Consider the following 13,240-nt stretch of genomic DNA (forward strand, 5'->3'; position numbering starts at 1 on the left):
GACAACTGGGGCTTTGGGTCTGGAAAACAAAGCCTCGTATGTCTGCAAATCTGTGATTGTAGATCATTCTCTTTCAGCTCGCTCTTTACCCTAGAGCCCTTGTAGTGTGAATGACTTTTCTTTACGCAGCTCACTCCTAGTTGGCTTTTCCCTGCCTCCGCAATACCTGTGAGCAGGTTTGGAATTCTGATTTGCTGTCCTTTAGTTATAGATTCATTCGGTTTTGTTACATTCTGCTTACCTCTGTGCTTCACTGATTTCCATTCACATGAAAGATGCTCTGTTGAGTTGTTCATTTTTAACATGCATAAGGGATGAACTCCCCGAACAGTGAGTAGCAGCATTATACTGTGATGATACAGTGTCATTTAAGAAAAAGGGTCTAAATCAAAATCCAGTGAAAAGTGTTGTTTTGATCCTGCTAAGGATGTGCTGTTATGTTTTATCTCCTTTTTAGCCCTGCTACTTAGAAAAGTTGACTTCTCTGACACTCTAGGCAAAGATTAAAGGCTTGTTTACTGCAAGTTTACAGCATGACCCGTGGCTAAATAGACCTTTTGCATGCAAACGGAAGAAATTGGGAACCACAAACCTGTCTCCAGTTAACTCCTATAGTGTAGATCTTGCATTATAGTAACAACATTCTAAAGTGAAATATGCAGCATTTTCCTTTTTTAAATGCCCAGTGGGCACTGCAGTAACTATCTTTTCATGTATTTTTGACCTCAACACTAAAGATGCCCCCTGGGAGCTGTCAACATAATGTAAGGTTCCTCTTAGGCTATAAAGGACACATTACCCTCTTCCTGTCTGTATTTTTCTTCCCTGTGGGCATCCTCTCACTTTCCCTTGTCCCCCTCCCCCCCATTTGTAGAATTGTTAAAGTTACTATTTTATAGACATCCCTCACTGCAACCTCTTTTCTTTCCTCCTACTAATTTACACTCCTCCACTTTCTCCTTTTATGATATAATTTTCTGAATGATTGGTTCCCCTTAGGACTTCTGGAAAAAAAAATTCTATCAGGTTGCTAATGGAAATGTATTTTTTCTCTTTCAAATGGAGAGGTATCTTTGAGTGTTCACCATTTACTCTGCCTCGGTGGCTCGAAGTTTCTTCGCTCAAGTTCCTTGTTAATTACTCTTAGGTCTTTAGTTTTCCTCTATGTGAAATGGACCTAATGGCACTTTCATGTGTTTCGTGAGTTCACAAGAATAATGGGAGACTCAAGTATGGTAACGTCTGTGAAAGTATTTAAAAAGGAAGAAAGCTTGGCACAAACGCAAGATAATGATAAATTCTGTAGTCACAGCTCTCAGGTAAAATGGAAAGACAAAACAGAAAAACAAAACCAAACTTCAGTTGATTTGTCCTTTTCTGCCACGTTCCTCCTTAACAGTCCGGTTCTTTATGCCGGCTCCCCTGCTAGAGCTTCCCACTCAGCACCTGCCTTTTTGGGGGCCACATCCCATGCTCTGTGCTCTTACCCCCATCTCAACAAAACCTGTGTGTCCCTGCATCCATTTATTCTGGCCGTGTTCTCTGCTTGGTGCAGGGTGGCTCAGTGGGAAGAACATCAGACCACATGTCAGGGGACATGTCTATAAATAGAAATACTCTGTTAGGCCTCGGTTCCCGATTTCCTTATCTGTTAAGTGACCAGTGATGGACTGGATGGTTCCCCTAAGGCTCTCCATAGTTTCAAAATCAATGATCCTAGTTCTCTAGCGAGCCCAGGTTAATGTGTCAATCCTCTCAGGTCTTCCTGGAGTGATTACAGACACTCCCTGGGGGCAAATTCAGCTGTAGGAGTTATTGAAGGCTAGTGAGGATATACCTTTGTGTAGGCAGGCTTTCTGGCCTCTCCAGTCATCCTCTGTACACTGTCTATATATAGCATTGCTCTTACCCACCAGGGCAGTGCTAGTTTCCTGTCTTAATCCTAAGGCTTGTAACAATCTTCTTTGGTTAATACAGTCCCTAGAGTCCTTGAAAAGGAGAGTTGGGTTTGCCATGAGCAGCAGTTATGAATTAATAGGGAATAAAGCAACCACCTCTGACAACTTGCATCAGATACCTGTTTTGGAGTCCACAGAAAAATATGGCTGGCCCTGGAGAATGCTGTACACCACCCGGGCACTGTTGCCGTAGGTTGGATCATCAGCATCTGTGGCTGTCACCTGGATAACAGAGGTCCCTGAGGAAGAGAGATGGTGGAAACCTGTTCAGGTTGAATTGCTAAAGGCTGGGATGCAATCCTGAACGGGCAGTCTTACAGCATTTGGAATTGTTACGTTTGTTTCCTTGGGAACACCCCTTTTGAGGTCAGGCTTCCATACTCCTCTATCTTGTGCCTCTCTACTGGGACAAGAGTTATTTGTGTTTTAAATTCTTAGTAACCAGCAAGAGGAACACAGCCTTTGGGTTCTTCATGGCTCTTTTGATAATACCAAAATGCTTCTCCCTTATGAACCAAATATGTGTCTGTCTATCATCTATCTTTTAAGAATCAGAACCGAATAACAATGCTAGGCTTATTATTACTGTTATTTTTTAATATGGCTGATTTTAGTGCCTACATAGTTTCCTGCCTAAGGACTTGGTTGTCATTTTTGGTCCAGTTCTCTAGCTTGTGAGCTGTTCTGCACAATCTCTTTCTCTGTGTGTAGAGAGGACAATCTTCTGTAGAACTGCTCTTTGTGAGAATCAGTAACTCTCCACCTTACCCACTGGTGACATTTCTGGCACAGTGGCGACGTAAGGTCCATCCAGGAACTTGGGCTCATTGTCATTGATGTCTTGGATTTTGATGATGAACTCAGACTCTGGCTCCATCGGCCTGCCTGTCCGCCTGTCTAGGGCTTGAGCCCTTAGGGTGTACTGGGCCCTTTCCTCTCGATCAAGCCTCTGAATGGCGTGGATGTCTCCAGTGGTATCGTCGATGGTGAACACGATGCCTGCACCTTCTCCTGAGAGGATGTATTTGATGGATCCATCCCCCCTGTCCATGTCTGAATGGAGCTGGGAAAACAAACGGAGAAACTCGAAATCTCATTATGGATATGAACAGGTGTTGGGAATAAATTGATTTTTCAGTTTGGTCCAAACTTATGACCTCCTTTCAAACAGGAATATATATTTTTTTCACTTAGATGTGTAAAATGTTGATCTACAAAGACCTAACACACATTGAATGTGATTGTATCAAGGAACAAGTACAGATTGAAGAATAAGTAAAGTTTTTCCACATCACATTCGGTATCCTGGACTAACTACTATATTTTTAGGTTCTTTTCCCTGAGAAGTCCAAAAACAAGAGTTCTGGGAAGTATAGGCTCCGAAACATGAGAAGAGGAGCAAGTGGAACCGAGCATTTCCACTTAAGGAAAAAAATGAACAAGCCTAACATTTACAAAGAAAGTGTTTGACATAAGTTTTTATGTTTCAAAAACCTTCTGATGATTCCAGTTGCCTGAAAAACTGATGAACTGATTTAAAAATAGGCTCCGGCCACTATACTGGAAATTGTAAGTGACCTCCAGGGACTTTTGAAACTCTCTGATGCTGTGGTCCTAATCCAGTAATTGCGTACAGTAGCACTATGAGTGCTTACATTCCAGGTGTCAGCATGGATTTACTGGAGGTTGTTACTCTTTTGCATCAGTGTATCTCTCTTTGGTGGGACCATTTCTGGGACTGGTAATTGAATCACTCAAATCTGAATGTGGATAGGACATGTTTTTATCTGCCCATCCGACTGTGTTTTCTCCTGGATTACTTTGTAATGACTGATGTACTCTCCAAAGGATTCCAGGGCCCTATTTTCATAGTAAGACTGGAAATAAATTTCTGTATCTGTAATTATAGATATAGGTCTATGGCAAGAATCCTGCAATTTTGCATTACTCTGTCATAACAGTTTCTCTCTAAAGGGGGCCGCCACTAAGTCTTTGGTTGCCTGGGTTTTAGTACTCTGCACAGTTTAGAGATTTAGTTTACAAAATAGGCACCCAGTGCTACACTTAGGCTAGCAGGGCAGATGTATGGGGGGGGTGGTGTCTAAAACACGAAGGCAGTTACAAATTGAGCGCCCTGACAAAGTGTTGAATGTTTGTTGGTCTCACATTTCTGGTATTATATATATGGAGAACATCATTAATACTTACTTGGAAGGGTTGTTGGGATCTTTAGAAATTAATGTATGTCAAGCACCTAGCCCACTGCCTTTCTCATAATAGGAACGCTATAAATGGGGCCGATGATGATGATGATGATGATGATAATGGTGATGTGCACAGAGAAAAGGGTATTAACATCCCTAGCTCTTCTCTACTTCCTTCAAATCTCCAAGAGTTTAGCAGAGACGGCAGAAACCACCTGTTGGCTTTTTTATTATGCGTAGTCTAACGGTAAAAGCAGCAGAAGGCCACCTGCAGCATTGCCAGGACAGTGTTACTCTGAGGATTAAGCACCACAGATACCAGGAGGGGACCTGAAAATATATTCACAGCATCCCCAGACAGGGGTGGGTTTGGAGGTTGTGGCTGGCTCTGAGGTGATCTCAAATGGACTCACGGCCAGATCACGCAGGCAGCTATTTTGCCACCTAGAGGAATTCAGCTGTGTCTTATCTAGAGAAACGAAATAAGGGAATAAAATTGGCTGAAAAAATAGATGTGGATTTTTTTTCTCCTTAAAGAATTCTATTTAGAATATGCACTTTTCACATTTCCTCATTCCGTATACAGTATTATTATTATTATTATTATTATTATTTGCAATCCAAACATTCTATTAATGTAGTTAAAACAGAAGTAGAGGTGGCCAGCTCTTAAGGTGTGGAATAGGAAGCCATTTTATTGGGACCTGGCCACGAAGAAATCATTCCATCTGGAACTGTGTTTCCAGGCTAAGGGATGGAATTGGGTGGAGGAGGAGGTTTTTTAATTAAAGAAAGTTGCTGAGTATATATATGTATATATGCATATATACTGAGTATATATACATATATACTCAGTATATATGCATATATACATATATATATATAAGACACGTCATCTTAGGGCATGTGGCATAGAACGTTTATGTAGCATGAGATAGGTCCATTCAGGGCCTGGTGGATTATTTAGGGGGAAGAAAAAATAGCTGACATAAAGGAACTACACAGGACTGTTCTGGGTGTTCTGTGTATTATCTAAGAAGTTTTGTCCTGTGGTCCTTAAAAAAGCTAAACATGCTGTCTGTCATTATAGGCCAAACATAAGTGTTCTGCCTATGGAGAGAGCTTAGTAAGTAACCGAAGACTAAAATCATTGCTGCTGCAGAGGGTTCTGGTTCCTTAGGAGCCATCTGGCTGGCCGAGGTCGGTACAGTCTGGGCTGAACCTCAGATCTGTTCTCTTTGTTTTTGTCTGTATTGGGAGAAGAATTTGAGGAACTCTCCGTATGGTGGGTTCCTTGAAGGCAGGAACCATGTGGCTTTCATCTCAGTGTGGGTTCTCACATGCAGCAAATGCTCAGTAAAAGTGTAGTGAATGAGTGTGTAGGGTATAAGGTTAGGGTTAAAGCTTTTTGTGAAATCATGTTCCTTTTGTCTCAAAAGAGCTAGCAAGCATCTTTCAGGTAGCCTCTGTGTGTGTGTGTGTGTGTGTGTGTGTGTGTGAGCCACTGTGCAAAAGGGAGAGGAGAGGGAGGACAGAATGAGAGGACATCCACAAAGAAGCATGATGAGCCTCTGATGAACAGGAAGAAATGGGGACCAGCTATGAAAGGGACCAGAATCTGCTTACACAGGAGTATTTCTGAGGAATATAATTGTATCAGTTCGGGATCCAGTCGGAACAAAACCTAAATGACTTATGTTAGCAGAGTGAATTTAATATGGAGGATTGGAAAGGCAAAAAGGGAACACGGAAGTACTGGAGAGAGAGAGAAATTACAGGAAACAGCTAGTGTCCCTCTGGCTGGGGGACGGAGGGCAGCAGTTGGGGCTTCTGGAATCTAGATGTTTGGAGGAGGCTGGGCCTGAGGCATCAGAGGAGGAAGTGCTGCCACCTGGGGCTGGGGCTTCAGGAGTGTAGTGCGAGTGCCTAGTGCGAGTGCCCCCTAGCACCCGCTTCTCTCGGACTTCAGCTCAGATTTCGGGAGAAGGGCGTGCCGTCCAGTCGTGCTGCTGTTGGCGACAGGGGTGTGATGAGGCTGGTGCTGTGCAGGGAGTGGGAAAGCATCCAGGAACTGGAGCCACCTGCTGGCTTTCAGGAACAAGTCCCTTCTCCCTCTTCTGCCTCTGGGTCTCCCTCTAGTATATTCTACTGTCAGAACCCAATGGGGAGCTGGTCGGAAAGAGCCCGCGTCCTGACATCACCATGTAGAGTATGGAAAGGTGGGCACAGAGCTGAGAGACCCCAGCTTCAGAAGCTGCATGGTAGTGCGCATTTAACATGAGGATTTACCAGCTGTAGAAGACACATTTGGTTGTGACAGTTGTAAACACGAGACATTGACAGCTTTTCCCTAAGTCACCCAGCAAATTATCAGTGTAATAAAAATGTTTTTTCTACTTATCTGTATCTAATTCAACTAACTCTGACTAAGTACCAGCTCCGCTGAAGAAGGTAAGGAGCTTCTGGAATGGAGTTGGTGGCACGTGCTTATGTACATCTTGGGAAAACATTCTTCCCCCCTAAATCCAGAAGGAATAAGACAGGTGGGTATCCTACTTACCCTAGCAATGCTTCAGTTTATAAGATCTTCAGCCAAAGGAGTAGTGAATGATGGAAAGTCCATGTAGATTATGACAAATCTTGGTTGATTTAGGATTTTAAAAACAAGGGTGATTTTCACTCTTTTTTGTCATCATTTACCATGCCTTGTATGATTCCAGGAGTGCAGTAGTGTTTACACTTTGTGGTTGGACAGCATCCGTGCATGGAGCTGTGGACCTCAGCACACCTTGGAAGCACAGCTTTGTGCCCAGGCACAGGCTTTTTCCACCCCCCTCTTTGCATGTGTCAATATAATCTAGCTTTAACTCGACGCTGCCTTGGCCCTGGAAGGCCCAGTGTGGATTTTATAAGGCCATACTAATTACAGCTGATAATTGTTGCCAGACTCCTTCTGCAATAAGCAAACACTCAGGCAAGCTCTCTAAACAGACAGCTTCCAGAGCTCAAGGTGACAAGCTGAATGCCCCCGGAGGGGGGGAGAGGGAAGGAAAGGTGGATGACTTCTCTTTCAAAGGGAAGTGAGAAGGGGAAAGTGCCTGGGTAAGTGAATATAAAATGTGGAGGTCACACCCCACTGCAGTGGCTGCTTAGGGTTGGTTGGATATGATGGCCGTAGAGATGTGCAGAGTGTTCTGTGTCTTTGGTTGGGGTAATTAGGAAAGGTTGGGCACTAATCATGAGTACTCGAGGTTGCTACACAGCTGAGTATTCCCAGCATCAGGAAGCAGTCAGGCTTGGTTGGATTCCTGGTGTCAGCCTAAAGCCATTGACTCTTCTGTGTATTTCATGGGGCCCAGTCTCAGGGCAATGAAAAGGAAAACTCATGACTTCAGTATCAGATTTCCTGGTACCTTCTTTCTAACTTTGGGCAGTAAGCATAACCTCTCTGAGTCGCGTTCGGTCGGCTAATTATTGGAAAGTGGTGAATCACACTCGCCTCACAGCATTGTTCTGATGAGTAAATGGCCCGCTCTGTGTGACCGTACCCGCACATGGTCCTGTGGTAGCCCAGCAAAACGTTAGACACCCTCATCTTTCAGTAGTTTTATGGGTCCCGCTCTGTGCTGGGTGCTCAGTGTTGGAGGAGCATAGGGAAGGCTACAGATGGCATCTCAGTTTCTGCCCATGGGAGGAGGGAAGGAGGCTCTAGATTGTACAAGCACACAAAGTAACTACTGAATACAAATGTATTTTCTGAAACATACTTTAGCAGTAGCCATGTGTATCTAGTTGGAAGAAATATTTTACAAATAATGAGTAGTTAGAAGTCTTTGGAATTCTGAATAGATAAAAGATGGGTTCATGATGCAATGGCTTTTAAGCTAGGGCCCTGAGAAATCTGAATGTGATTGAACGGAGAGAGGGGTGGTTATTGTGTGTCCTGGGCAGGTCAGTAGCCCGAGTGCATGTCTGAGGTAGGGACAGATGCTGTAGGTGTGTGAGAGCCAGTAAGGAGGCCAGTGTGGCTGAGAGCAGGACTAGATTTGAGAAATCATGGGAGAGGGCAGTTAAGGGAGGAGGACTCATTTTCTGCAAGCCCTTGAACTGTATGCTAAGAGCTCTGATAAGCATTGGAGCTACAGCGCTTTCTTAATCAGAGGAGTGACATGACGGAAAGGGTGCTTCAAGGAGATGAATATCCGGAGTCCTGGGGGGAGGAAGGGGAAGATCCTCTCTACAGGGAGATGGGCAGTGGCTGCTTAGCTAATCTAATCATGAGGAGCAGAGGGACCACAAAAATGACAGAGCCTGGAGAGGATGAGGCGACTCTGAGAGAAACTGGCAAGGATATACTGACAGATGTGGTGACTGGTTGTGCATGAGGGAAGGACAGAAGGAAAGGAATAAGTCAAAGCCACAGATTTTGAGGCTAATTGATTTGCAGCTGCATTAGGTATATGCATCCTGAGTTACTTAGAGTTCCTATAACGAAATCCCTATCTACCACTATTACCGCCACTACCACTACCACTGCCGAGTAGCTACAGAGTAATGTAATGGTTGTTAAGATCTTACTCTGGACCAAGTACTGTGCTAAGCACTTTACATGTGTTAGCTCATTTAATCCTTACTACACTATGAGGTGTTCATTTATTAAATATCTTTTTGAGTACCTTCTATGTGATAGGTGCCGTGTTAGGCCTTGGGGATAAAATGGGAGCAATGTCCTTGCCCTTATTATAATCTAGTCCAAAGGCTTCAGACCAGTACTCCTGTAAATAAACGAATGAGATATTGTGGGTTGTGACTAGAGATCTGGAAAAAAAATGATGGTAGTGAGAGAGTTTAACCGAGGGCCCTAACTTAGAGAATGGTCAAGGAAGACCTAGATTCAAAATGAGCCCAGAAGAGCGAGGAGAGGCCAACCGCAAGAGAAGCCAGAGGAAGAATATTTTATTATGGAACAATAAGGCAAAGCTTGGCAAGTTGTGGGAAATATCAGGCGGCTATGTCTCTGGAACATGAGAGCAAGGGAAAGCAAGAGTGGCTTGTGGTGTGGTGGGAGGCCAGGCGGCAGGCTGGGTCAGAGAGGAATGGCCGTGGCAGCCGTAGGGAGGAGTCTGGATGATTCAGTGCTCAATGGGAAGACATTGAAGGATGGAAGCAGAGGGACATGGTCCGACTCTCACGCGTGTAGAATGGGTTGAAAGAAAGTGTGGGTGGAGGTTCGGAAACTGGTTGGAAGTCTAGGTATTTGCACAGGTGAGAGGCAATAGTGGGAGTGGAGGTAGGAGAAGTGAAAGATTTTGGGATGTGTTTTGGCAAAGGACTAACAGTTTTGCAGGTGGAGAGCATGTGGGGGACAAGAGAAAGGTTTTGTAAACTGAGTGATGGCAGTGCGAACATGGAGAAGATGTAGGGGTGGGCAGACTCGGTTTGGGAGGAAACCAAGAATTCCTCAGCAGATATGCTACATTTAGGAGGGTTTTGAGCCAAAAATGGGGAGCTATCACATATGCAGTGGGTTTAGGAGTCTGAAGCCCAAACAAGTGGCCTGAGCCAGAGATGCAGGTGGTGTTCGTTGAGAAGTGGTGGTTAAAATCATCGGGGATGGCAAATCCATCCAGAGACTGAATGTGGGTAGAGAAGAGACCAGTGCAAAGCTGACTAGATGGACCACTAACAGAGGGGTCAGGTGAAGGGAGAAGACCAGCAAAGAGGCTGAGAAGGAAGGAAGGAACATGGGATTGTGATGATCGTGAGGCAGAGAGAGAAAAGTGAGTCAAGAAGGAAGGACTAGTCTAGTCGGCAGCATCTGAGGTAGGGAGGTTCCTTAATATGAAACCATAAGATTTGGTAGGAGGGAGGTTCTTGTGAAAACACAACTTTAATACAGCAGACAAGTCAGATCTGAATCTGGAAGTGCGTGGGGGTTGAGCAAAGAGACAGACCTTGGGAAGTTGTAATTCTCTCATCCCCATTTGATGTTTGAGGAAACAGGCTAATGGGGCTCGTGTCCTGTCCAGAGTCACTCCTTAAGCGGTTGGCAAAGCTGGGTTTTGAACTCACATGTGTTTGACTCTGAAGCCCACATTCTTAGCCTCTGTGCTAATCAAGTGTTTAAGTTATCATTTGAATGAATTATTTATTTTCTAATTAGGTCCTTGTTTCCCCTTTTCTCTCACTTGGTTGCTTTCACGAAATGGTCTCTGATTAGCATCCAAATAAAGTAAACACAGGAGAAAGCCTGGATTAAAAATGAAATGATGATAGATAAATCAAGGGAATTCGAGTGTAAAGTTTATAAATATATTCATTGATTGTCTCCGTCTATTCTAAAGTGCATGCTAGGATCTTCTGAAATGAAGAATGTTTTATTCTTTTTTTTTCCATTAAATTTAGGCCCCAGGCAATACCTGTGGAAATACTTTGAAAAAAAAAAAAAAAACCCACACACACACCAAAACAAAGCAAAGTGAAACTCCCCCTTCCACTTCCCCCTCTGCAATTCCCAGTTTCATGCTTCCCCATCCTGTAATTCCCCAGGCTGCTGCTGCCTCTTTTGGGACTCGAATGTTTCTTGCAGGGTCCCCAGCTTTGCCTCCAAAATCCAATTCCTTGTCCTCCCCCCCCCCCCCCCCCCCCCACTTAGAACAGACGTATGAACAAGGAGAGAAATCTTTCCTTTTCTGACTGGTATCTGACAAAGCAAAAATTAGATTTCAACTAGCTGTCAAGTAACATACCGCTAGTTAAAATTGTTCTCAGGACCCAAACACAGGTTCGGTGACCTTTTCATACTCCGTTCACATTCATATTCTCTTTCAGTATTCAGTACCCTGATAATGTGTCTATGTGGCCATTCTTACCTTGCCGACATACAAAGGGTCAGTTCCAGTGTACTCTTCCAGAACAAAAAACTGATTCCAAACCCAGCTCCTCTTTGTCCTCGAGTGTGACTGTGGCTTGTCTGACAGGAGTGCTTCTAATCTGCCTGGCGGTGTTGGCGTGCTGGAGAGAACGGTGGTTGTAAGGTCCATCAGTCCCCAGAAGTACAAGGACATGCCAAGTCCCAGCCAGCTCTTTGCATTGCTCATTCTACCAGCAGTCCACATGGGAGTGCCAGGTTTTCAGAAAGTGAAGTACAGGATGATAAAGCCACTGGAACTTGAGGATCTTCCAAATAAAAATAACTAATACCGTTTACCGGACACTTATGCTTCTCAAATGAGCTCTTGATTCAGGTCCGTCTGCTTGAAGTTGACTTCCTGTCAAGTTAAGGAGAACACACTGTGATGATGTCAGATTCTTTCCTGTGGGCTTATAGCAAGTTTTCAAGAAATGTCAGTAAATATTCCGTTTTCTACTCAACGAATTAAAGAGTCATAACATGTTATTGCTTTAGAAATGCTTGAGTAACAAATAATACTTTAATAAAAAGAAGACAGCCTATCTAGCTATAATCAATCACAAGCCTTTGGATATGGATTTCAATGGGAATAAAACTGATGAATAAATTTCTTCTCATTGGTATCATAGCTGGAGGGTTATGCTGTATTATTGATTGGCTTGAATTAATAGTGCTCTCTTTGAAATATTTATGATCAGACAGCATCCTAAACTCTTAAAAATAGCATTCATTTCCAAAATTTACAGCTAATAACTAATATTTTCATTAGTCCAACTGCTTTTCTTGGCTCATTAAAAAACCAAAAGCAAATCTAACTATCTTTTTTTGCCACCCACAATTATCTTGTGTCTATCCCATGTTATTGATAATATTAGAAACCTTGGACTTCATTTCTGAGCAGCCACAGATCACTTTCTGACTCTAATCATTCTGTGACCTGGTGGAATCTGAGCTTCACACTCTACTGCTTCGGCTCTGAAGCACCGAGAGGGGCTGCTAATGTGACCTTTCCAGGATTTGAATGGTCAGCTAATCATTATATCACTCACACCAGACTTTAAAGTGCCATTAGTCACATGCTACTGTAGGCATGTGAAGAGAGGCTAGCCAGCACATTTTTTCCTGATCTGAAAGAGTCATTTAGACAAAGGGATGTTGACTTCTACCCTGGGGACACCTTTTCATCAGTCAAACTTCTTTTGTTGCTATGAAGTCAGATTAGCTGGTGACCTCACTGCTGGGCTATGACCTCATCAACCTTTTCTTCCTTGACTTTGGCTGGGCCTAATGAAATGGCACGGCACTCCCACCGCTCTGTCAAAATAACCAAAGTGACTTCTGTGGGCTTCATATTTTCACTGTCCATGTGCAGAACTGCTGTAATCATCTCAGAACAAATGTGTGTATTTGGGGATTTCAGACCCCTGCAACTAAAGAATGCTCCATTTCTACAATGGGTTTAAAATGAATGCATTGATGCCATCTCAATTACCACCTTCTGCCTGTCATCAGAACTCGTTTTAGTGTCCTCTCAGATACTCACTGTTGAACAAAAGAATTAAAAAGGTATCTTATAATTGTTTCACACAATATGCCGTTTCATTCCTGTGTAAGAAATCCCTTCATTGAGAACTGATAAAGAGGACAAGCTGGGGGAGATCAAGGAATTTCTGTAACAGAATGGGAGGCTGTGCCTCAAGTTCTAGCTCTAAAGGCAGATTGACTGTTAAGTAAAAGCAAGCTAGGTGTACCTTATTTATGGTGACGTGTTTGTTAATAAAGAACAATGATGTGTTAGGAGGTTGCTTACCAAATATTAGTGATTTCCTCTTTGGACCATTAGGTAGAAACCCAGCTCCTGTTTCTCTGGTCCCTGTCTAAGGAGACATGTTCTGGAAGGAGTCTTAACCCGAGGAGATGGATTAATGAAAAAGATTGACGAGAAAGAGCTGTGCTGTGTTAGAGACTTAGAAGATGGACTGAGGGGCATGACCCAAAAAGCTGTCGCCAGAATACTGTGATGGGTCGTCACAAGGGCATTCTTCCATGTGTTGTGAGGTGCAAACCTATCTGTAACTTCCCCAGAGAGTGTTAGACTAAGTGTCCGATAATTCGGCCCCTGGTTCTATTTTGCTTACCTCTGACTTATTCACTCTATGAACTTC

General features: G+C 43.5%; 1 protein-coding gene across 1 annotated transcript in view; it reads right to left on the reverse strand.

Moving 5' to 3' along the window:
- Positions 1 to 13,240, reverse strand: part of CDH20 (cadherin 20) — a 204,875-nt gene that overhangs the window by 39,940 nt on the left and 151,695 nt on the right. The window contains exons 2-4 of the mRNA XM_039230486.1: positions 11,035 to 11,433; positions 2,727 to 3,021; positions 2,078 to 2,197 (exon numbers count right to left, since the gene is read on the reverse strand). Of these exons, the coding sequence (XP_039086417.1) occupies positions 2,078 to 2,197; positions 2,727 to 3,021; positions 11,035 to 11,280 (661 nt within the window). The 5' untranslated portion in view covers positions 11,281 to 11,433. The remainder of the gene's footprint in view (positions 1 to 2,077; positions 2,198 to 2,726; positions 3,022 to 11,034; positions 11,434 to 13,240) is intronic.

Source organism: Hyaena hyaena, unplaced genomic scaffold (assembly GCF_003009895.1).
Source record: "Hyaena hyaena isolate Hyena2069 unplaced genomic scaffold, ASM300989v1 scaffold_47, whole genome shotgun sequence".
In the NCBI taxonomy this organism is placed as follows: domain Eukaryota; kingdom Metazoa; phylum Chordata; class Mammalia; order Carnivora; family Hyaenidae; genus Hyaena; species Hyaena hyaena.